This window comes from Ylistrum balloti, unplaced genomic scaffold, assembly GCF_031769215.1.
Source record: "Ylistrum balloti isolate Yb309-2 unplaced genomic scaffold, AGI_CSIRO_Ybal_v1 Utg371126, whole genome shotgun sequence".
In the NCBI taxonomy this organism is placed as follows: Eukaryota; Metazoa; Mollusca; class Bivalvia; order Pectinida; family Pectinidae; genus Ylistrum; species Ylistrum balloti.
Window position 1 is genome coordinate 95,559 of NW_026782618.1, and position 27,637 is coordinate 123,195.

Below are 27,637 nucleotides of genomic sequence, written 5' to 3' on the forward strand. Positions count from 1 at the left end.
CACGCACCAAATTAAATAAAAGTGGATGGTATTTGTAGTACTCTGAGTGACTACCAATGAAATAGGATTACAAAGTTAAAAAGGTCCTTAAGGCCTGTTCTACGACCCATTTAGTTTCGTAATCATAGAAGTATGACAGGGTTCAGTTTTTCATCTGAAAAAAGTATAAAAACCACAGCGTACATTACCAAATGATATACGTTTTGATTAACAAGCATCAGTTTGACAACATAGTGGTAAATATGTGTCAAAATACAATTTTCAAAGAATTAAAGCATGTACTTTCAGTTCGAGTGCACCAAAACTCTTTATATGCTATTTGGCCATTTATGTAAAGAATATTTGGTGAAATTTTCAGTAAAATCGAGAACCGATAAAGGTGTCATTTAAAAGCAAAAACCAAATTTTGTTGGGGTTCGACAGGGGTCCGTGTTTTCATAAAAAATCTGTTAAAACAATGGTATACATAGTCATAGGATAGCAGTTTTGAATATGTAAATTCTGCTGCAAGTTTCCATGTAAATAATGTCATTAGTTTCTCAAATAAGAAAAGTTTTTTTGAAAGAAAAAAATCTTTTTCTGTTTTCAGAGCATCAAATATTTTATCGAACTGTTTGGGTCATTATCTGAAGTGTATATAATGTGAAAATCGCAGGGAAAATGAGAACCAGTAAAATTGCCTTTTTTAAAAAGGCTCGAGCAAAATTACTATAAACTTCTAGTATTTTTCGCCATATGTAGATACATGAAAATAACCTACAACCGCATAAATGATTAATCATTATAACTATTTATAGTCTTACTGGTCCTCCTTGTATAACACCACGCTGAGTGACAAAGTTACCCTAGCATAATGACAAATACTTGCTACATGAGAATTTTAAATAAAAAAATATTTATATACCTAAAATAAAAATACCAGCCTAAAGTGCATAAAATTCTGTTATTTTGATACCACATATGTTATATTGGCATAAAAAATGTAAGCATATTGATAACTTTTATTTAAAGCAAAATTTTTACAAAATAAAGAATATATCAAAGTTTGTCAAGTTCATTTTGTATAGTTGCAATCTCAGTCTATATTTCATGCTGTCTATTGAATGAATTTTAAGTGATTTCAAAACCGGCAAAATAGACATGTAGCAATTTAAACAGGCTTTTTGCTTAATTTGCCATAATCATGAAGATTTAATTTTCGTTGTTTTTTGTGCCCAATACTGCTATATTTTCCAGTTTTGTGTAGTACCAAAACACAATGAGTATTTTGTAATTGTTTCAAAATTAAATTCAGTGGATATAACTTAAGATAGTGTTTTCTGCACTAAAATCTTTCCTCTAAAGAACAACTGACAGTTTAGTTTGTATTATAAAAACTGAACAATGATTAAATAATCAGTATTACTGATAACATGTTATCGTCATTCCACTTTTCTTCGTTTATCACTTAACATAACAATAACGAATATAAATTAGTTAAATATTGAATTTATAATTAATAAATGAGGCTAGAAATGATAACCTTATCGGACACCTGAATGTGCAAGTATGTTAATTTCCTGAAACATATAAAGGTATTACTATAAAGTATCTATAGACAATTACATAGACAAAGTTACACTTATGTCAGACATTCTGTATTAATTTTCAAATTACTGCAAATCTCCCATCAAGTTTACTGATAATCATGTCAGACGTGTGCATAGATCGTGGTTGCAAAATCAGGCTGAAAGATTTATCTCAAGGAGCCCGAGCTCAAGTAAGGCATGTATATTTACCCCCAGTATAACTGGCTGCACCAGCTGCTGACTGCTGAGATCATTAGCATAACAGTATGTGTCTCACACATTTCATAGTGTCTAAAAAACCTTGAGTCAGACCATTGTGCCCCGTTTCCTTGGCCCAAGACACATTACCCGCAAGGACGCTAAGTGCCACAACACTGCCTTTACACGATGTTTCTACGGGACAAAGTAACTGTAACCCTTGATGGTACCTGTATTTATGCCCAAAAAAGTGCTGATCACCCTCTTCAAAGATCCCCATGCTGTGGGCAAAAGAGGCGCAACTATGTCAAATTCATGAGCATTGTCTTTCCAGATGGTTTTGTTTTGTACTAGACACTATTGGGCCTTTTTATGGCAATGAAAATGATGCAAATATCTTGACAAAAATTCTTGGAACAGTTGAGAACCTGACCTTGTGGCTCTATGTAGATGATTGGATTGTTGACCGGGATTTTAGGGATGTTGGAGCTGCTGCGAGGTTCAGGGTTTTCTGTGCACATGCCTTCCTAACTTCTGTCAGATAAGACACAGCATGATAAACTTACTGCCAAGGAGGACCGCCAGTTTACTAATTCCAGATGGTTTGTGGAGAGCTACCATGGTCGACTGAAACAGCTGAAACTGTTGAGAGAGCAACTCAGCTCAAACTATTTCCTTAGTGTTATAGAGGAACTGGTTAAAATTATTGCTTCTTGAATGCTGTACGTGGACCAATTTATGTGTCCACACCAGAGAGGGACTTGAGGGGACCGTCGCCTTGCTGAGTGAATGCAATCCCATTTGGCTCTACCCAACGCCTTGGCCTTAAGGGTTGCAGATGAACCTGACCTTTCTAGGTACAACGATATGGAATATTTAGAAACAGTAACCAATGGATCATACCATTTGAAATAGCACCCAGATATATTGCTGAGCATCTGACTCCTACTGGAGAATTTGAAGTTTGGGTCTATCAGCATGATGAAAATCTTCTCCGAGGCCAAATCCATTCAAGACACAAAGCACAGTCTAAATACAATGTTTAGATTGCGTTAGACAGACATGATAAATATGACCCTGTCAAAGATTACTACTGTGTCTGTCCAGCGGGCAAGCGAACCGTTGGAATGTGCATTTTGTATTTATTGGGCCATGTTCAGCATCAAAATTAAACTAACCCAGTCCATGCAACACTCAAGTTCAAACAAGCAATCACTTGCGCAGTTCTGCTATACTAAAACGCAATGTAATGTGCTACAATCTGCAACTGTTCTATCTCTTATTAGCTTCTCAAAGTTCTACAAATTATGGATCGGAACCGACAAAGACAAAACCCGTCACTATTACTGTACATATTCTATCTAATAAGGTCACTTTAATGTCCTTCATCAAAAGATTTGTATAAAGATGCTAACTTAATCTTCAAATTTTGAAACTTGCACAAAGACGTCTTTATTTTAACAAATTTCATTTATGTGACCTTGACCAAAGGTCAAGTTCAGAAATGTTAACCAAACTGATACAAATTTACATGAACAACCACCTTGTCACATAGTAAAACCTACAGACTTTTGGTTGTTAAGCTGTCACTATTTAACAAAAAAAAAAAAAAAAAAAAAATTAGTGTTCATTGGATTTTTTAGCAAATGTGTAAAATGACAAATTTACCGGCTTTCATTTAGGAAGTATGAACATTGATGTGCCCAAAACAGTACTTTTCCCAAAAGTGATGGCTTTTTATATGATTTTTGGCTGCATTTTTCGACATAAAAGAAACGTTTCTCCTGAAATAGTGTGATATGTGGTATCAAAATATTGGTTGGTACACTGTGCACACATTAATGACATAATTTTATTGGAATTGCCTCATAATAATACACCAAAAGGAATTACATAACAACTACTTTAACATCCACCAAGGTGTTAGTCAAGGAGCTCCCATTTTATAAGAAATCAATTCCGAGACTAACTTTTCCGTATTTAAGCTTCTGATTCCCATATCTGTTAATGGTTATCATATTTTGAAATTCGAAGTGGGGGCCGATGCTAATGTTAAATTACCATATATGTTGACCCCAACGTTCAGGGTCAAAAGATTACAGTAGCAATTTAGAGGCATCTAAACGATCCTTGTAACATAATTATCTTATATTAACACCATTTCATCTAAAGCTAGCTTTTGATTATCAATAATGATAATTTATTAATAAATGAGTTAATTGGAAATGCTTTACAATTTTACAATTGCATGTTTTTATAAACACAACCCGAAGCAAATTAAAGTTTGACATTTCGATGTTTTCAATGTTGCCCTCATCAGACAAATAACTGGCGTAGAACGCATTAGCACTAAAGTGTGAAATATACGAGACGGTACCGATGAATACAACTTTTTCGGCTGAAATGTACACAATGGTAGAAAGTAGTGTGACGAGATGGTAAAAGGGGTATAAAAAAGTACTTATGATGGTAACAATGTACTGTGGTTGATTCGGCTACGTTTTGTTTATCTCTGGTCCCATCCTCCCGTTTCAACCTTTGTTCTCTGAACAGCACCGACCTTGAGTGTGTGTAGGACATGTTGAATCAATGCGTTCGTACCCAACTGAATCCACCAGCCACACTACCTGCTCTGCGTGGGCTTCTGAAAACAGCAGCAGAACATCCCCTGTGACACAAAGAACTGTATTATAATCTCTCTCTATGCCGAATTTGAGCGACAGCAAATGCAAACGGAGGTTATCCTCGATATGGAATAAGAAAAAAAACATTGTTTATCTCCTATTCAATTTTCTTGTCAATTTTATTACGTCTAAAGATTAATCCAATGAATTATACAATAGATCAACTCCATTGCCTATGCGATTCCTTAAACATTTTCATTCTGAAAGAAATATCAGAAATGTAAAAAAGGAAATGCGTGTTCACATTCATCTAATTCCATGATATGCTTATCAATTATTGATCTATTTATGCTAACTCCTGAAGAGCATTTTCTTGTCTGACATTTCGTGGAACTATTCAAGGAGATTTGTTATTACAAAGCGATAATGGTAAAAATATCTTATGAATATTTTATATATATTTTTCTCCGGTAAAGCAATTCAAATTAAACTGTGATATATTTGTACGATATGACATTTCATTCCATTATCACGACAGATGGTGAATACTCGCAGGAGGTAACGACTGATTGAAAAGTTATATATACACTATTATAATTCATTTTTTTCCTATCCTTCCCTGATTGTCAAATTTTCTAGGCAATCTGTCCTGTATCAAGACAAAATATTATATAAAATACATCACTTACTAAGATACAAAGTTATAAACTAAAATCGAGAACAGCAGTGTTAATTCAGGTGTCTCGATAATCCCTTTGGCTGATTGACGCCGAAAACCCTTTATAAGACTCTGCTAAGGCAAAGGGAGATCCCGACAGGACAATATCTACCATGGATACTGAAGGTTATTTCATCTAAAAACGTATAATTAAAACAGAAGACCATGAAAATGTTAAGAGGAATGCAGAGAGTCCTAGTGAATAGAACTGCAAGCTTCTAATTAAAAGGAGGGTTATCTTTATTTTCAATTGTTTACGCAGCGAATCGAATTTACCTTTTACTGAACAATACTTTATTTTTAATTATTCGTTCCTGTACACATAGTCTTGAGTATTAAACTTCTATTAACCTCTGATCCACAGAACTAAAACATGTAACGGATAACAATAGCTAACATTACTACCTTTTGAGGTCCTTTTATAGCTGATGACCTCGCAGTCTAGTTCGTCGTGGTTATTTTTCGCAACGGGCGTGAAAAACACTGTTTGAGGAAAACGGTGTCCTCTGCACAGATGGTATAATACACATATGAGAATAGTATGTTTCAATAAAAGTTTAGAATAAGATACATTTACCATCATTCTGTTTTTTGGCCCTTTTTTGAAGCATATTAGGCAACAGTGGGAAATCAAAATAGGTTTGCAATCTACTGTCGCTTATTTAATTATTTGGCTCTACTGTATCTAATTTTTTTAATTGTGTTTCTTCGATATTGCAGGCAACAGCCACTTCTGGTTGAGGTTATGTCCCCGAACCGACACTTGTTCCTACTATCATGCTTCGAATATGAGGCATGGTTCAGAATATACACCTGTATCTTTTTAGAATTTTCAAATACATAACAAAGTTTTGACTTTTCTTTAGATCTATTTTCTATTTCTTCAGTCGCCACCTAGGTATTAACATTTAAACCTTTGCATCGAAGTTTAAACTGAATCCGGTCCTAAATTTGTGTTGCATTGTCACTTGTGTGCTTTTTGTACAATGTCTAAAGACGTGTGTGTGTGTGTATGTGTGTGTGTGTGTGTGTGTGTGTATGTGTGTGGGTAAGTGTGTGGTGGTGGTGTGTGTGTTTTACTGCCTGAAATTTCCTCTGCATGGATGTCTATGTCTGTGCCTCCATGTTGTGAACATAGACTCTGCTGAGGCAAAGGGAGATCCCGACAGGACAATATCTACCATGGATACTGAAGGTTATTTCATCTAAAAACGTATAAATAAAACAGAAGACCATGAAAATGTTAAGAGGAATGCAGAGAGTCCTAGTGAATAGAACTGCAAGCTTCTAATTAAAAGGAGGGTTATCTTTATTTTCAATTGTTTACGCAGCGAATCGAATTTACCTTTTACTGAACAATACTTTATTTTTAATTATGCGTTCCTGTACATATTCCACACTCAAGTTCATATTTGGCTTGTCTTGAGTATTAAACTTCTATTAACCTCTGATCCACAGAACTAAAACATGTAACGGATAACAATAGCTAACATTACTACCTTTTGAGGTCCTTTTATAGCTGATGACCTCGCAGTCTAGTTCGTCATGGTTATTTTTCGCAACGGGTGTGAAAAACACTGTTTGTGGAAAACGGTGTCCTCTGCACAGATGGTATAATACACATATGAGAATAGTATGTTTCAATAAAAGTTTAGAATAAGATACATTTACCATCATTCTGTTTTTTGGCCCTTTTTAAAGCATATTAGGCAACAGTGGGAAATCAAAATAGGTTTGCAATCTACTGTCGCTTATTTAATTATTTGGCTCTACTGTATCTAATTTTTTTAATTGTGTTTCTTCGATATTGCAGGCAACAGCCACTTCTGGTTGAGGTTATGTCCCCGAACCGACATTTGTTCCTACTATCATGCTTCGAATATGAGGCATGGTTCAGAATATACACCTGTATCTTTTTAGAATTTTCAAATACATAACAAAGTGTTGACTTTTCTTTAGATCTATTTTCTATTTCTTCATTCGCCACCTAGGTATTAACATTTAAACCTTTGCATCGAAGTTTAAACTGAATCCGGTCCTAAATTTGTGTTGCATTGTCACTTGTGTGCTTTTTGTACAATGTCTAAAGACGTGTGTGTGTGTGTGTGTGTGTGGGTAAGTGTGTGGTGGTGGTGTGTGTGTTTTACTGCCTGAAATTTCCTCTGCATGGATGTCTATGTCTGTGCCTCCATGTTGTGAACATAGACTCTGCTGAGGCAAAGGGAGATCCCGACAGGACAATATCTACCATGGATACTGAAGGTTATTTCATCTAAAAACGTATAAATAAAACAGAAGACCATGAAAATGTTAAGAGGAATGCAGAGAGTCCTAGTGAATAGAACTGCAAGCTTCTAATTAAAAGGAGGGTTATCTTTATTTTCAATTGTTTACGCAGCGAATCGAATTTACCTTTTACTGAACAATACTTTATTTTTAATTATGCGTTCCTGTACATATTCCACACTCAAGTTCATATTTGGCTTGTCTTGAGTATTAAACTTCTATTAACCTCTGATCCACAGAACTAAAACATGTAACGGATAACAATAGCTAACATTACTACCTTTTGAGGTCCTTTTATAGCTGATGACCTCGCAGTCTAGTTCGTCGTGGTTATTTTTCGCAACGGGCGTGAAAAACACTGTTTGAGGAAAACGGTGTCCTCTGCACAGATGGTATAATACACATATGAGAATAGTATGTTTCAATAAAAGTTTAGAATAAGATACATTTACCATCATTCTGTTTTTTGGCCCTTTTTTGAAGCATATTAGGCAACAGTGGGAAATCAAAATAGGTTTGCAATCTACTGTCGCTTATTTAATTATTTGGCTCTACTGTATCTAATTTTTTTAATTGTGTTTCTTCGATATTGCAGGCAACAGCCACTTCTGGTTGAGGTTATGTCCCCGAACCGACACTTGTTCCTACTATCATGCTTCGAATATGAGGCATGGTTCAGAATATACACCTGTATCTTTTTAGAATTTTCAAATACATAACAAAGTTTTGACTTTTCTTTAGATCTATTTTCTATTTCTTCAGTCGCCACCTAGGTATTAACATTTAAACCTTTGCATCGAAGTTTAAACTGAATCCGGTCCTAAATTTGTGTTGCATTGTCACTTGTGTGCTTTTTGTACAATGTCTAAAGACGTGTGTGTGTGTGTATGTGTGTGTGTGTGTGTGTGTGTGTATGTGTGTGGGTAAGTGTGTGGTGGTGGTGTGTGTGTTTTACTGCCTGAAATTTCCTCTGCATGGATGTCTATGTCTGTGCCTCCATGTTGTGAACATAGACTCTGCTGAGGCAAAGGGAGATCCCGACAGGACAATATCTACCATGGATACTGAAGGTTATTTCATCTAAAAACGTATAAATAAAACAGAAGACCATGAAAATGTTAAGAGGAATGCAGAGAGTCCTAGTGAATAGAACTGCAAGCTTCTAATTAAAAGGAGGGTTATCTTTATTTTCAATTGTTTACGCAGCGAATCGAATTTACCTTTTACTGAACAATACTTTATTTTTAATTATGCGTTCCTGTACATATTCCACACTCAAGTTCATATTTGGCTTGTCTTGAGTATTAAACTTCTATTAACCTCTGATCCACAGAACTAAAACATGTAACGGATAACAATAGCTAACATTACTACCTTTTGAGGTCCTTTTATAGCTGATGACCTCGCAGTCTAGTTCGTCATGGTTATTTTTCGCAACGGGTGTGAAAAACACTGTTTGTGGAAAACGGTGTCCTCTGCACAGATGGTATAATACACATATGAGAATAGTATGTTTCAATAAAAGTTTAGAATAAGATACATTTACCATCATTCTGTTTTTTGGCCCTTTTTAAAGCATATTAGGCAACAGTGGGAAATCAAAATAGGTTTGCAATCTACTGTCGCTTATTTAATTATTTGGCTCTACTGTATCTAATTTTTTTAATTGTGTTTCTTCGATATTGCAGGCAACAGCCACTTCTGGTTGAGGTTATGTCCCCGAACCGACATTTGTTCCTACTATCATGCTTCGAATATGAGGCATGGTTCAGAATATACACCTGTATCTTTTTAGAATTTTCAAATACATAACAAAGTGTTGACTTTTCTTTAGATCTATTTTCTATTTCTTCATTCGCCACCTAGGTATTAACATTTAAACCTTTGCATCGAAGTTTAAACTGAATCCGGTCCTAAATTTGTGTTGCATTGTCACTTGTGTGCTTTTTGTACAATGTCTAAAGACGTGTGTGTGTGTGTGTGTGTGTGTGTGTGTGGGTAAGTGTGTGGTGGTGGTGTGTGTGTTTTACTGCCTGAAATTTCCTCTGCATGGATGTCTATGTCTGTGCCTCCATGTTGTGAACATAGACTCTGCTGAGGCAAAGGGAGATCCCGACAGGACAATATCTACCATGGATACTGAAGGTTATTTCATCTAAAAACGTATAAATAAAACAGAAGACCACGAAAATGTTAAGAGGAATGCAGAGAGTCCTAGTGAATAGAACTGCAAGCTTCTAATTAAAAGGAGGGTTATCTTTATTTTCAATTGTTTACGCAGCGAATCGAATTTACCTTTTACTGAACAATACTTTATTTTTAATTATTCGTTCCTGTACATATTCCACACTCAAGTTCATATTTGGCTTGTCTTGAGTATTAAACTTCTATTAACCTCTGATCCACAGAACTAAAACATGTAATGGATAACAATAGCTAACATTACTACCTTTTGAGGTCCTTTTATAGCTGATGACCTCGCAGTCTAGTTCGTCATGGTTATTTTTCGCAAAGGGTGTGAAAAACACTGTTTGTGGAAAACGGTGTCCTCTGCACAGATGGTATAATACACAAGTTTAGAATAAGATACATGTATTAATGGTTTTTCGCCCTTTTTTGAAGCCTATTAGGCGACTGAGAGATATCAAAATCGGATGGAAGAAATGTTTAAATCTAGATGGGGAGCCCCCCCCCCTACCCCATCCCCGCCAATGATAAAATTTTATTAAAACTTGACTCGAATACACTGATAACTCTGATAAGTTTTTTTCACGATCCCTTATTTGGCTCTACCGTATCTAATTTTTTAAAAGCTGTTCGGTTGTACAAACTAAAAACTGTACAATAAGATCTAACGCACCAGTGGGAAAAAGTAGGGTAAAACTACCAGTTACTTTTTTAGCCTAGAGAATAGGAATTTTTAATTCCTAAATTATCCCTGAAATTCCAAAAGATGATATTTTGGAGAATGTTAAAACGTTCTATGAAAAACTTATTTAAAGAGAATTAAAATTTAAATGACATTGATCTTGAAACATATTTGAATTTTAATGATACTCCTTAACTTACACAGTCTCTAGAAGGTGAGATCACTCTCAAAGAAGCAAGAAATTTCTTCAAAATATGAAGAACAATAAAAGTCCAGGATATGATGATTTCACTGTAGAATTTTAAGAAAACACAGTAGTATAAAGGGAATTAGAACAGAAAATTTCGAGATTCTGACATCCCAATATGCAGACAACACTTTTCTGGCTTTAGATGGATCAGATAAATCACTCCGTGAATTCTTAAAAGAATTAGATATTTTTGAAAATATATCTGGTTTAAAAATAAATGTAGATAAACCGGAAATAATTTGGATTACAAGTATGAAATACAGTAATGATAACATGCTTCCTGAATTTAAATTAATTAGGGAAACCCTAAATTTACACTACTTGGAATTGAATTAAATGTGGACTTAGTCAACCTGGTAAACTAAATTTTGACAAGAAAATTGTAAAATTTAAAGATTTAATTAGGACATGAAAGAAAAGGAAACTAACGCCTTTGGGTAAAATTCATATCATCAAGTCATTGATGATATCCCAATTTAACCACTTATTTATGACTCTTTCAAATCCATGTGAAAAGACGATAAAAGACATTAATATGTTCTTATATGAAAAGAAACATTGTTGTTCATAACATGAAAATTTAAATGCTTTCATAAATTCTCTTAAATTAGGATGGTTAAGAAGATTGTACAGTACTGAAAGAAAATGGAAATATATTTCAAATGAGAATATTGATATTGGTCTTTTAAACATTGATTAAATATTGGTGGTGAATATGTATTATAATGTACTAGCTTAAGAATAAATAATTTTTGGAGAATGTTTTCATTGCCAGGTACAAATTTGATAATTCTAGTGAAATAAAAGAATTACAAAAAAGATCATTCTTGACAAAGTGCATTTGTCATAATAAATATATAAATATCACAGGTAAACCTATTTTCTACAAATGATGGTATAGATCAGGAGTACAATAACATACAGAAAAATCTATCAAATGTTAAAAAGATTTTGCAAAAGCAAAATTTACTAATACCTGGAGTAAGGGGAGAAATTTCATTCAACTTAATATTCAGTAGTAAACACTAAAGCCTTACAATTTGCCAAATATGTATTTAATACAACTTTTTAAGTTCTTTACACATCTTTCTTTAAAGATATTTTCCAAGCTCTTTCTTACCTTGTGCTTTTATGTATGAAAAAAATTATAAAATCAAGCTTGGGTGGCAAAATAGCAAATACAGAAGTGAAATTAACTTTAACTTTCACCTTCTTTCTTTACTTTATTTTCCTTGATGCAAATGTGTCTGCGTGAGTAATATTTGTCCATGTGATCACTGTCTCCAGCTTTTGCAATGTCCATTTTGGCTTCACCACCGTTTTGGTGGCTATCGTCATGTCATCCATAAAGGCCTTTGGTGGTGGCTGTCATATACCTAAAGCCATGTATGGTCCTCGGCTCATCTAATCGACAGAGATCACCATTAAATTCATTGCAGTAGAGAACAAAATAACAGATATTGTGTATCCAGTGGCGATTCCGACTTCTAGGCGCTGCCATGATGTTGTATAGTCCTGAGCAATGAATTGCATCTTTAATTAGTTGTAGTATTCTTCCTGCACGGGGCGAAATTTCACTGGCACCTTGTACCTCTCGGGGGTTAACCATCTTGTGTAGAAATGATCCGAAGGCGTTTGTCAAATCAAACCACATAACTGCAAGATCGCCCTTCCTCTTCTTCGCTTCCCGAATGACTTGTGTGCTCAACACACCCAGATACTCCTGTCACACCACCTCTGTGGACTTTGATGTCAATATACTTGTTACTCAGCATGTAGTCTGTTATGCACTTTATTAGAATTGCCAGGAAGATTTTCTCCCTTCATTTAGTAAAGAAAATGGTCCTGAACGGCCCTAACGTTTCAAAGCCCCAGCCCCCTTTCCTTCAAAATAAAACATCCCTCTGCATAGTGCAAGCTGTCTGCCAGTCTTTTTCTCCGCCAGGCTACCACAATCGCCTTGTAAGCCTTGGGCAGTTCTTATACATTCTGTATGGTATACCATTCAGCTCAGGCGCTGATGCCGCTCTTGCCGACTAGCTACCGACATAACCTCCATGCACTTTGGTTCACTGGCGTCTAACAGATCTGTTGGATTATCTGGTGTCATCAGAATGTCAAGATATTCAAGAACTTCCTTACGACTCGGGTCACTGTACATCTCCGTTTCCTCTCTCTTACATGTCCATCTTCCCGATCACTTCTTTCCGAATAATCGTGCTGTAAAGTGGTATTGATTTGATGTAAAAACAAAGCCCTCATACTCATTCTATTTTTCCTTCGGCGTCTACTCCTCCCCGCCCCGCGCAGAATCATCAAGATTTTCCTTCAGATTGACCCGAAATTCAGACAGTACAGCCTTCTCATTCTTATATGCTCTATTGAACTGCTTTGTTAAAGCCCTGAGATCCCTCCTGATAGTGGATATCCCTTTCCTCCTGGCGATTTCTATTTGTTCTCTTGACGTTTCTTGCTTTTCCAGTTCAAACCTACCCATACTGATGTTATACATGATTGCTGTCATTGCCTCCACATTCCTGTCCATATTGCCAGCTAATGCGGTGTTGAGTATAATATCTACATCCTTGTCGAACTGCTCCCATGTCAATGTGTTATTGTTCGTTGGTCACCTTCCTGCAACGCTGCCTTTTCCTCCTTAATTTTGCTCGCTGTGTGTCTTTTCTGCTCCTCTTCTCTATCGTGCACAATGCCTTGTTCATCCTCTTCGCTGCGCTCCTCCTCTTCCCAGGGTACAATGAGGCCGGGATCACTGTGGTGGTCATCCCGGATCTCCTCCTCCTCCGTCTCACCAGATTCATCTGTATGTTGTGCCTGACTCAGAGTTGTTGCACAGCCCATCTTGGCATTATGGATATTCAGCACCCGCTCATTCTTGCACACTTTAACGCAACTGCACACTCTACTGCTCATAGTTGTAGCAATATTCAATGTCTTGTTATGTATTGGTTCGTAGCGATTAAAGTAGTTTCCTTTTCATGGAAGATGCGCTTCGGTGTGCTAAACCTCCACACCCTAGTGCTTAGACTTTCCTGGCTGTATCTTGTCTATCCAGGTCGCCACTGCCCTTTCGCAGTCGTCAGACGGCTTTTACCGTCAGTCACTGAATGTTCAGAATAAGATTACGATCATACATCTTGATGTTACTGATGTCAGGCGGTTCCATCTTCAGGTGGATCCTCTATCCTTTGTTGTTTCGGCGCTGTTTATTAAAACCTCCAGAGGTGGCTGATTAGGGATATCAAATCCTGGCCTGAAACCATCTAGCTTGTTCCACCATATAACACTGATGATGTATACATGTAGTAAAATAATATATTTTCTTTGGGCCGAATTTTCGTGTATATTGTAGCGTCTGTGTGTTTAGCATTCAGGAATAACATCAAGTTTGTGTATAAGCACATGTTTCTTTATTCCAGCATGGAGGCTAAAAACAGAATATATAAGCATGCGCAGTCACAACTACAGTTATAGGAATGGCCACAAAGGACATACTGTATGAATGTAGTACATGTACTAATAACCGTAACATGCGCTTGCAAGTAATTACAAACATAACATATATCTATTCACAATTACTGTTTCGTGGACACTTGATTTCATTGATAAACAAAACTCAATAAATCTAATACTTATCTGGCATTTCGTTAACATACGAGTTCGTGGACCAAGGACACTCAATACATGAACGAAAATAAATTCCCAACTAAAGTTAATAATTTTGCAGTAACCATGAGACTATAAGGTGAAATACAGAAATTACAGTAAATATGTATAATTTTATATATAAAGATATATGACAGATGTACGGTATGTGATGGACTTAATGATGGTGTCCCTTGCGTGGGGTTAAAGACAGTTTTATAGTCATCATCGTTAAATTAACATCCGTGTTCCTACTGTCGACAAACGAATTTATAGTTCATGTCATCGTGTCAAAAGCCTTTGTTCTTTTACCAGATGAATTAATTAATTACGATTTAATCTTAATTTATGACAGTGTATGTTCTCCGTGACTACGTTCGATGGAGTTACATCCCATAAACATTGTTATCTTTTTGTATTTACTTCTAGCATTCTGTATCAGGTAGGGACTAAAACTTGTCCTTAGTAGTGACAGGATTAGATTGTGTTAAGTTGATATGGTTGTAGGCCTGTCAAATTGGCTCATTATCTGTCACTCAATGTACTAATAACTGACGTCGGTATTTGATAAATTGACAAGATTCTCAATAAAATAACCATAGAATATCATTTAATTTAAACAAGTTAATAAGAATCACTAGAAATCATTGTAATAAAACAAAATTTAAAAGACATTTATTCACACTGATGATACGCATTTGGCCCAAGTTATAGTGGCGCTGTTTGCGTTGTCATATCAGTTTCCGGATTGATGATAGGATCTTCGCCAACTTAGATCGATACCACTTCAACCGAATATTTTAACTAATATACGCCTCCGTTTACAGCACATCAAACATATGACAGCTCTTTATGATAATTTTGATATTTTAAAATTTGACTTTAAAAGATTACCCATTTCATTTTGTTTCCAAAATGTGAGATAAAATATGATGTGATGACTGTTTTGATACCACCCTTATCAAATCTCCATCAGATATTAAAGACTGATAAATGGCCCTTTATCAGATATCTTGTCTCAGACAGATAAAGAAAGTAACATCATCCATATCAGGCCTCGAACAGATATCTCAGTATCAGACAGATAAAGAAAGTAACATCACCCTTATCTGCCCTCGATCAGATATCTCAGTATCAGACAGATAAAAGAAATGACATCACAATTATCTGCCCTCGATCAGATATCTCCGTATCAGACAGATAAAAGAAATGACATCACAATTATCTGCCCTCGATCAGATATCTCAGTATCAAACAGATAAAAGAAATGACATCACAATTATCTAACATCGATCTGACATCTCCGTGTGAACGGGATAAAGGAAGTAATAAGGAACTAACATTTGATAATATTTTAGTATTAGTATGAGCATACTGTTGATTTATTTAACAAAGTGCTCTAAAATTGGACATGAACAATTCTGTAATATCTATGATTTGCGAAAAGAAGAAGAAAAAAGCTACCAACACAACATAATTTATTAGTTAATTTGCATATGGATACTAGTATATTAACAAACTGAGATAAAGCTCATGGAGTTCCTGTGACACTCTCATCTGGCCATACTTTTAACGATGGTTCAGACTTAGGGTAACGAGTTACTATGTCGCTTGTGCTTCACAGTCTTTATACTGATCTATGTAAACACGGGTATAGATTTAAATAGATGTTACAGTCAAGTGTCAGGTTACGCGAGCAGATTTGTTATCAAATGTCAGTTTGTTCTTCCTTCATATTGACTTTTCTTTTAATTCTTATTTCAGAATCAACGCGGCATGGATCTAAGACGAGTTAATAAAGATTCCAACACATTGATTGTACTCGAAACGGCAAACTTCTTGTTTAACAGATGAGGGTTTACTGAAGGCGCACGAACTGCTGAACGCCGCTGATCCACTGCTGGTGACTGGAAAAGCTTGAAAGCAATACTTGACAACTCTGATGGTGATTGGGAGAGGAATGACTGCGGCTGGCTCATAGGAGTGTTAAATGGTTTATGTATGCGACTTGCACGGGGTGGGGCTAACACTGCAACAACTCGAGGTCTTCGTCCAAATGACATGCCCGGATGATCAAAGATTCTGCTATCGGGACTTACATGATTGTTAGGGAGAACGACAGATTGCTGTGATGTTGAGAAAGACTTCTGTGTTTGGCTTTTGACTCGATCAAGTTCATCATTTTTAAGTCGCGATGAAAGTGCTTCCAGAACAGAAGATATTATTTTTGGTGCTTCTTTCATTTTCTTCATGGAGTTGCCAGCGCGATATATTGCGCGAATATCTTTTAATGGTGCTACATATTTTATTTTTGGTTTTTTAGGGAGTGGAGAATTGAACGGCGAATCAAGTGGGAAATTCATAGGTGAATTTAATGTAGACACTACTATCTTAGCACTGGTGTGTAAGTCCGGAATGATATGGAAATCTTTCTCGCTTCCTTGTCCTGTCACACAGTATTGTCGATCCGTGTCCCATACCAGCACGTGCTTACGTTTCAACACAGGATTCTTGCACTCCCAAGCCTGTGTTGCCTGGGCTGGAGACGAACTATAATGAGCACGAGCAGATACATGTCTGGTGTAGGAATCACTGTTCGCTAGAGGGTATCGGCTATCGAAAGGAAACTTGGCCAGAACATATTCTGGATTCTGTAGCGGATTAGTGATAGCAGGATCAAACGGATAATCTTCCGCGGCTTTCATATTCTGACGAACATCTTCCCATAATTTATCTATATAGCACTGATGGAAGAAGTAGATAGGATCAGAAGGAGCTGTCAGAAGCCCCGACATGCTGCCTCCCACCCACGCCTGAACACCATTGTGATACTCCTCTAAAGCAATGTTGGTCGTGTACACAAGCTCTCTGTTGCTTTTCCTTGTCATCAACGAGTCGACGTTTTCACGAGCGATCAATGAGCCAGCTTGTCCTATTCGCCTTGTTATTGGAGTTCCATCCGATTCAGTAAAATTCATAAATGGACCAACTCTTACAGTTCCTTCTCCATTTCCGAAATATTCTTTCGTCCATAAAATCGATTTTGTTGGGTCTGTTATATGGAAATCCAATGTACAGTCCCAGTAGGGAATCGGTACATGGAGGTAAAACTCCAACCTGAAATAAAGGTATATTTATATATAGGTATAATATAGGTAAATATTTAAGCTTAAAAGGAAGATTCTTATCTTTAGCACAAACTGCAATTTACAACCGCAACTTGTGGTACAGATAAACATTGTCTTAAATAAATCTATAACAAACTGCTGTATTTATTCCAGAAGAAAAGTAATGATTTATAGCCGTAACATAGCATACATTACAAATTTGTATTATTGTTTTTCATCATCAATTACCAATTAAATTATTTTAACAGTAGCCATTGAAATGTCGTTTTCTTTATCAGTGTCAAATACATGTCCTGTTGTTTTCCTTACAAGCATTAAATCCCCTCAACACATTTTTCTCAGCATCAGTCTAAAACTGGGACCTTGACAGCTCCCATTTTCTCATTCAATTCAAATACTATTGTATGTGTTGCCTTAAGATATTTAAAGATCGGATTGTATGTCATATATTCAACAGTTAACACTGTTTTTGTGTATATAGTTTGATGATTACCATAATAAAGCGACGCGGTGCCAACCCAGGAAGGCAGGTCCGCCATTGGTTCCGGCAATACTTTCATCAGAGAAGAAATCCACAATGGTCTGGTAAAACTGTTTAAAGAATAAGGCGAGGACTTCACATTAAACATTGAAACTTTATCTTACTTCAGAAATATTTCTTCAATCAGTCCCTTAAAATGAAATTGTCCAGAAGAAAATTGTCAACAAGTTTCTGGCAATGGGTTATAAACTTAGATTCTTAACTCCGGCTTCAGGTATGGTTTCCTGTGAACCAACCTAAATAACGAAAGGGGCGTGGCATTAACATCATTGCAATAGAACATATGATGCGTTATGTATTTGTTGTATATTGTCACAGAATTCTAAAATGTGATTGAAAGGAAGGGGTGTTTATTTGCGCGCAAATGTGTGTTCCTGTACATAAGTGGTATTTATGTATGTATCAATTTCACCATATCCGTTACGAAAAAATAAGGATAAAGTTGTACACTTACACCACTCTCCCTCACTGAATTCAATCGAATTTTCAGAATTTGCCACTCCGCGGGTGAAAGCATCCTGACTTCCTTCCGTGGCTGTACTTCATTCGATACTTGTCGCCTCAGTCTCCAGTGACCTGTTTTCATCTGACGTAACACCTCCCTGAATTTATTCGCTTTTTCTTGTTTCATTTTTGGTGCTATTTTTTGTATTCCTCCATTGCCTAGACACTCAATGAGAGAGATGATGTTTTGCTGTTCTTGCTCCTTGGTGACCTTCCCAAGCGACAATCCTTTATCACCACAGGTGTACAGGTATTTCTCATGCGTGGGGATCTGAAGATCTGATATCTTGTCAAAACACACGACAGACGAAATATGGGTAATGCATATAATGGCACAAAGTACCACGGAGAAAATGCCTACAGCCTGAAAAGTGAAAGAGAATACCTGACATTAATCAGTAATCAGTCTAATAGTATGTTTCTGTAATATCATACCACTTCTGAAACCTTCTGAAACTAAATTCAATGAAAACATGGAATTTAATGAACAAACGAATGATTTACACTAAGACCCATGGAAATGTAGTTAAGTGGAATTAAACCAAGAGGTAAGATAAGGTAGTTCCAACAATACATATCACTAAGCTCAGTAGAAAATAAGACTTCCATTATAGCTATAGAACTTTAAAATGATATGAAATAAAGAAATTAAAAAAAATAAATTAAATATGTCAATTTTATGTAACTAAGCGAATACACCGATGTAATATTTCTCCGTATGAGCCGTTATCGACTTTAGTGACGCCAATAGGTACTGTAAATTCATGGGTTGGTAACCACAAAGTTATCGAAAATAAATCCCAATCGAAAATTAATTATTTAACAGTAACGAGTTAAAAAAAACCAGCAGTTAGCATTGTTAAATTTGAGTCGTAACAGCATGTGATATTATTTAAAGGAAAAAGATAGTTTTCTGCGATGTTTATCAAAAAACTTACCATTTTATACTAAACAATACTTCAATTTGCTTCTATTTCAAATTTGACTCCTGAAACTTGATTTTTCATTTTAATTCGCAATGAAAAACTTCAACCTAGTTTTATCTCGTATAATATAAAAAAAGTTGTGTAACGTCGTATTTACATTGTACTCGATAAAACAATGATATATAGAATGATATATCATGTAGGTACGGTAGAGTTTAGAAATTTTAAAATGATTTAAGTATCATATTACAGTCTGTCTTATACCTACCTGCATATAGTACATTATGTCTATTATACATATACTTTATTTATTATTGATTTTTTCAGACATTTACCATACTTATAGTCACCTGTGTCAACTACCCTATAATCAGTCATAAGTTTTGCCATACCTACATTGGTAATTGAGTCAAAGATTAATCATTTATCATAATTACAGAGAAAATAATTACAAAATTATACACTTATTAATACTACTGTTATAGTTTACTATATCTATAATTTAATACTTTTAATACTGAAAATATTAAACATCTTTATCAATATCGCCTTACCATACTAGCGTCGTGTAATCCGTGCCTTTTCTGATTAATGAAACCTGTCTCCGTATTTTGTATTAATGTTCAACCAATCCGCTTTTCTATTCAGTATATTGGATTTAAATTTATGCATAATTATGTGTATTGAAGCCCTGACTCTAATTATGCAAATGAACTAGAATTAGATCAGGGTTAGACTCGACGTCACCGATACATATTTGAATGTAATTATACCTGTTTATGTTGAAGCGAACTTCCGTTAAAACAGAGAAGTGATTGTTTCATTGTTAATTATCTGAGACTTTTGATGTTAAAACGAATAACATGTATTCAAACATCTGTAACGTAGGACAATGAATTCTGAAGCATTGTTGACACATAAGTTTTTACAGCTGTGCTTTAACAAAGAAGTTGTCTTAAGTAATAGAAACAAGGATGTAACGGCATCGTAAACAGCTGACTGACTGACTTTCTTTATTTCCTCTTTGCAGAGATTTCATCAGTACATATGTTTGTCGATATAATTACATATTAGAGATAATTCTACAGAAAGAAAATGTTCATTTTGCAGAGTTAAATTTCAATTAAAGTGTTCATTTCGCAGAGCATAATATATACAAATTTCGCAGTGTTCAGCATCAAAACCGACCATCTTTCGTAATCAAGTGCTAAATCCTGCTTACTTCCGAGAATGAAGCTAGTCTTTTGCTGGTCTTCCAAGTTATCGAAAGCCACGTATTCGTGGACATCTAGGAAATTGACATAATACTCAAGTAATCTGTCTCGGCTTGTGAACAAATATGGACATTGAATAAGGAAATGTACTGCTGTGTCGTCGACATGTCTTTTACACAATTTACAATTAACGGGTTCTGTCATATAACGATACGACAATTTAATCAGTTCTCCAAGTTTCCACGTGAAACTTGGATATTCTTTGCCGAGGATCCACAAAGGATGGGGCCCACAACTATCCTGAATTGAGCAAAACGTCTTAAGGGAAGGTTCCATCACGATTCGCTGACTCCACTTTGAATAGTAAAATCTGTGAATTTTCTGTGAGGTTTCGTGAAAAAATACTGACAATCAGCAATGATGAAACATCTCGGAGAGAAATATTATTTACTTGTGTTGTTTGGTGTACTGTACACTGACGTATTATCTACTTGTGTTGTTTGGTGTACTGTACACTGACGTATTATCTACTTGTGTTGTTTGGTGTACTGTACACTGACGTATTATCTACTTGTGTTGTTTGGTGTACTGTACACTGACGTATTATCTACTTGTGTTGTTTGGTGTACTGTACACTGACGTATTATCTACTTGTGTTGTTTGGTGTACTGTACACTGACGTATTACCTACTTGTGTTGTTTGGTGTACTGTACACTGACGTATTATCTACTTGTGTTGTTTGGTGTACTGTACACTGACGTATTATCTACTTGTGTTGTTTGCTGTATTGTACACTGACGTATTACCTACTTGTGTTGTTTGGTGTACTGTACACTGATATATTATCTATTTGTGTTGTTTGGTGTACTGTACACTGATATATTATCTATTTGTGTTGTTTGGTGTACTGTACACTGACGTATTATCTACTTGTGTTGTTTGGTGTACTGTACACTGACGTATTATCTACTTGTGTTGTTTGGTGTACTGTACACTGACGTATTATCTACTTGTGTTGTTTAGTGTACTGTACACTGACGTATTATCTACTTGTGCTGTTTGGTGTACTGTACACTGACGTATTATCTACTTGTGTTGTTTGGTGTACTGTACACTGACGTATTATCTACTTGTGTTGTTTAGTGTTGAGTGTAGGGTACACGACGTATTATCTGCTTGTGTTGTTTAGTGTTGAGTGTAGGGTACACTGATTAAGACCCTACTGGTCAGGTTTGATGTACTTTACACGGATGTATTACGTACTTGTGTCGGTGTGTCGTGCGTTCTGCACTGATATTGTTCGGTATACCTGGTTTTTGTGATTTTCCGTCGTAGAATTCGATTCGTTTGAATTATTGCATTTGTTAAAGTCTCACTTTACAAAAAAATAGAAATTCGAATAACACCAGTCATGTCTTTTATTGACATATCGTGTTTTGTGGTAAAATGATTACACAATGAAAACAAATTAATTTAGAGTTTGATATATCACCTTGACAGATATTTTTATTGCATGTTTAATTCATCCAGTAGTTGATCGGCTGACGTACTAAATGATCACGTGACATCCTTATGTCGAACAACAGCATGTAAAATTGGAGAGAATTGATACGTTATTCTCGACCTTTTGCTCTTCATCCAACATCTGTTAATTAATGAATAAAGTAATCAAACTGACATGAAATGCACTTTAATTGATTGATATGAAGAATCATAATAACCATACATGGAAGGGAAATACTCTACCGACACCGTGCAGTTATTTCTATCTGAAGACTTTCAAATCATATGCGGAAAGGAAGAAGTGTTGTTTTCTGTTTTTTTTTTTTTTTTTTTTGTTTTGTTTTAGTTTTGTTTTTTGGTTTTTTTTTGTTTTGTTTTAGTTTTCTTCCTTTTCGACTGACGAAGACTTTACTCTTTTAAACAGTCTAAATTATCATTCATTAGGATATTTACCAATATATTTGTCATTCCTACCAGAGAATGAATGGCATTGTCGCCAGCATTGTAAGGATAACCGGAAAACTTTTTTCTGTGAAAGGTGTTCACTATTAATTTCAATGTCTTCGCGAAGATTGAACGCGTGACCTTTGACCTAGTAGCGTTAAGCTCGACTTATTGAGCTGAAGAGAAGATCGGTCTAAGCAATGAAATATCAGTTTCAATGTAACATTCAGAAAAAGAGTGTTTTTCTTATTTGCCAAAGGCGTTTTACCGTCTTTAATGTCTTCATTCTCTCTAAACTCTGTAAACATTGACGATGAGTTCTAATCAACACTGTACTATCCTTCATTCTGAGGTCGAACTGTCATTGGCGAGTCTCAGATATCAATATTTGATTTTTGAACGCTGAGTTGGAATTCTTGAGATCATTATCAAATCCGGCTCTAGTACGCTTGTAGTTCAATAACTTGTTTAATAGGGAAAAACGTATCCTTTATTGGTAGTCAGATTCTTCCTCCAGATATTTCCAGACTAACATAAGGACCTGTCGCAGGTATGTTTTGTTGGTTTCGTTGTTGTATACCTTGTTCTCATTTTAAAACGTTACATTACTAACTTTAGCTGACCAAGATTTACATGGCGGGTGTCTTCGATGGAGCAGAAAACGCTTACTCCTCCGGAATATTTGGCCTTATTCTTCTAATACTTTTTTCAGGAGTCTACGTATATTATTTAAGTGGAGTTTGGGTTACGTTGACGTGGTGGTATTTTCTTGACCGTCTTGACTTGGCTTTCATACACCTGACACTCCTTAAAATGTAAGCGTCTTTCTTACCTGAACACAAAACGTGCTGCTACAACACCACTAATATAACTGTTTCTGGTATAGGACAAGGTAATACGCACTGGTAAACCAAGGATAAAGCTGTCAATCATTGTGACGTTAACGCCCACACCAACTAGATATTTAAAAGTGTAAACTAAAAGGAAATATGAAATGTTGATGGACACGTGGTTACCATCAATGTCATGTTATCAAAATAAATTCTGCTAGTTAGGTTGATACGGAAACAGGTAACAGTCATACTGTGTTGTTTTGTTTTCATTGTAAGTCAATATATGACACATATCTACCGTAATTATATTATCTAGGTTAACGTGTGGTACACCTCCACCATTATAAAGTATCTAAGTTAATGTGTGGTACATATCTACAGTAATTATCTAGGTTAACGTGTGGTACACATCCACCATTATAAAGTATCTAAGTTAATGTGTGGTACATATCTACAGTAGTTATAGTATGTTAATGTGTGGTACATATCTACAGAAGTATAGTATGTAAGTTAATGTGTTGTACATATCTACCGTAGTTATAGTATGTTAATGTGTGGTACATATCTACCGTAGTTATAGTATGTAAGTTAATGTGTGGTACATATCTACCGTAGATATAGTATGTATGTTAATGTGTGGTACATATCTACCGTTGTTATAGTATGTTAATGTGTGGTACATATCTACCGTAGTTGTAGTATGTAAGTTAATGCGTGGTACATATCTGCCGTAGTTATAGTATGTTAATGTGTGGTACATATCTACCGTAGTTATAATATGTAAGTTAATGTGTGGTACATAACTACCTTAGTTTTAGTATGTAAGTTAATGAGTCCGATCACCAAACTATATGTTATCCGTACCATATCAAGAGCGAACTCACTTTGACAAATTATATTGCGCATGTGTAGTGAAACTAGATATCATAATGCGTCTGATTCACTTTGGACAGACCACACAACTATACATCGTCTGGTCTTGATCGACAAATGTAACAACATTAGATGGAACAACCTGACTAAAGAAAATAATCGAACTCGCCCAATGTGAGCGCTTGCGAGCAATATGAAAACAAATATATAGCTTGCTATACTTGAATTAAAAAAAAATCAGCTATCAATCTTGCTTATAATAGGCGGCCAAGTGACCTACGTCCAGGAAATTACAACTCGTAAACAATCCAGAAATAATAACATTTATGTCCAGCTCAACAGTACGTTCCCGGATAGTCGAACATGTGATAAAAAGAATCTTCAATTCGTCTGTATTTGATATGTGATTTATGAAACTCGAAGATATTCCATTTTAAATTTTGGCGAGCATATTATTCCCCCCCCCCATTTTATAAATCACTTTATGAATGCTGTGTGCACTTGATTAGCTTAAATGCATTAAAAGGTTAAAATTATATCCCGTTCATAATAAATGACTAATGGTCAGAAGTTGTAATTGTATATTTACCTCTGCGTTAACCTATAAAACTCCATATAAGAAATTAAGTGACAACACACACACTCACACACACACACACCCTCACACACACGCGCGCACACGCACGCACGCACGCACGCGCGCACACACACACACACACATACACACACCCACACCCACCCACACACACACACACACACACACACACACACACACACACACACACACACACACACACACACACACACACACACACACACACACACACACACACACACACACACACACACACACGAAATTCAAACATGCATCATTTTCTGTCACAATCAACGCCACACCAACGAAGAAGGATAACTCAAAAACAAAACCAACCGCAAAGTGAATACACTTGATAAAAAGGCGAAAAGCATTAGACCCTGCCAAGGTATTATCTCCACTCTTGTTTTGATAGTGTTTATAACAACAACAACAACAACAACAACAACAACAACAACAACAACAACAACAACAACAACAACAACAACAACAACAACAACAACAACAACAACGATGGCGATGAGGCGACGACGACAACAACAAATAACAAAAATAACTCAAACACCAACATCAATAATGAGATGACGACAACATCAAATAGCATCAACAAGAACGAAAATGACGGCAATTACAACAACATAAATGACAAGACGACAATAACAAACAACAACAATGATGGCAACAACATCAAAAATGATAAAACAATAAAGAACAATAATTACAACAATGACGACAACAACGACATTAATGATGAGAAGACAGTGTTATCATCAGCAACAACAACGACGACATGAAAGTTTTTTTCAAGCCATCAATCCTTTCGAGTTTACAAGTAAGTACTGAGTGACCCTCACAAATATCTTCCTTTTTCTCGTCATTATGGTGAGTTGTATCGATCTTCAAAGACGAAGAAAAAATGGGTACACTGTTGCTGGCTTCGATACTTTTGTCTTTTCTTCCTTTTTACACTTCTATGATAAAAACTTGTACAAATATCTAAAACGTGTACATTATTTATCAAAATCAGTAGATTTAGATTCTGTAGAACGTTGACACACATTTCGATATAACTGGTGTAAATAAATATACTGAGTGATACTGCACCTCCGCTCTCCTTGTCTCCTACAAGTATCTTCAGGAACATTGTGCTTTGAAGAGTGCCAATTTGTTACAACTACCCAATTGTTACGATAAGATTTATAATAATTTGTAACAATAACAGATTGGGTAATTGCTACAAACCAGCACGCTTTATCCTGTCAAATACGTCCCAGTTTGTTACAAATGTTATTGTAACAATTGGGTAGTTGTAACAAATTGGCCTGCTACAGTGATTTCCGTGCCGTCCAGGGGCACCTACCAGGCGTTTTAGCTGTTTACCACGCTGATATCATCCATTTACATACTGACCACACTCGACCTTGCTTAACGTCGACAAAAAACTAGCTATTGGACAATTCAGTTGAAATGTGGCCAGTGTATTCCGAAATAGAAACATTCACTCCTACATCTATGAAGACACCGAGTGTTTGATATTTACTCCGTATGCAAAATTGTTATTACATTAATTAAGAGTTATCTCGCTTCCCGCCTTGTCCATGTATATTGATGGTTTTTTTTTTAATGATTATAACGCAGATTTGTCGTTTTGAACCACAATATTTTCAAAGAATTTAAGTACAATAGTATTATAAAGGTCATATAAATGTAAAAAAAATTAACATTGCATTTATGAAGAAGATACCAACATGTCAACATAATGATAAAGCAAACTCAAATTCAGTACAACTAAGGCAAAATATGATCAAAAGAAACATTTTCTCGGAGACTTCGAAACAAAAAGTACAAGGATAATAAGACCAGGTGTTTCAGAAGAGTAAGGGTCTTCTTCTTCATCGACGACACCCGTCATGTAAATTTTGGTCAATCCAAGTCAGTAATGTCGTATTCTCAAATGAGAACAAGGTATTCAACAACGGAACTAACAGACAAACAAAGCGCATAAAAAGCCAGCAAAAAACGGTGTTTAAATGCATTTTATTGTTAATTTTAGGATTCCAATATAAACGGTGGAGACCCGTATTCTTTACATTAATAGGCAGTCTTAATACCGCAGCATGCTTAGTCAGTATTTCGTCGTTGGGAACAATGCATAATGAATAGATGGGGTTTCCTTCGTTATCAGACAAGCCTAGTTCTTTTTGTTTAAAGGAGACATAATAATGATTAAAGACAAGATAAAGTTATTGCAAGTTATCTGCAGGCACAATAATATACCTAAATTTTGAAATGTAGATTACACATCAGGAGAGAGGACAGCTGACCTGTGTTTTGTTTTCAAGTTAGATTTCAAGCTGCAAATTCTTTCTCGTTTCATCCTTTCTCTGGCGTACTTTTCATCAGAACCTATAAGTATCTTGAAATTCATGTTCCAATGAATGGATGGGGTTTCACGATAATCAGAACCCATGTAGCTTGACATTTGAAAAAATGCTTAAATCACCAGTTACTATGTGCCTAGTTGGACCACAGTCGAAAGTAGAACAAGAGCAAGCTGACAGAGGACTAACTTTAGGGGATTTACATTCAGTTGTTGCAGTGTTGATTTGCAGTTGAAAAGTTTGGATGCAATCGGCTTTGAATAGCTGTAGAAATTACATGGGTGTTTCAGCTTTGAAAGTATGGTGGAATGTTAGCACAGACTTCTGATTAAAACACTGTTGTATGTGATTGCATTGACTCTTTTATTCGCAAACACAACTTTCCATTAATTGCCGATTTTGTTTCGAGGGTGGCGGCTATCTGAACGGACAGGTTGAAAAGCCTGATTTGTGCCACATTACCAATAATTTTATGAGTCTCCAACCTAATTTCCACATGTCACCGGAAGCAGTTCTAG

The 27,637-nt window shown here is 35.7% G+C and overlaps 1 protein-coding gene across 1 annotated transcript; it reads right to left on the bottom strand.

Moving 5' to 3' along the window:
* Positions 1 to 15,942: 15,942 nt before the first annotated feature.
* LOC132560883 (uncharacterized) lies at positions 15,943 to 19,558 on the bottom strand. Its single transcript, XM_060225585.1, has 4 exons — positions 19,544 to 19,558; positions 18,300 to 18,713; positions 17,798 to 17,895; positions 15,943 to 17,293 (listed from the first exon to the last, which is right to left on the bottom strand). Exons 1-4 carry the CDS (start codon positions 19,556 to 19,558, stop codon positions 15,943 to 15,945), a joined length of 1,878 nt encoding a protein of 625 aa, XP_060081568.1.
* Between the last annotated feature and the right edge of the window lie 8,079 nt (positions 19,559 to 27,637).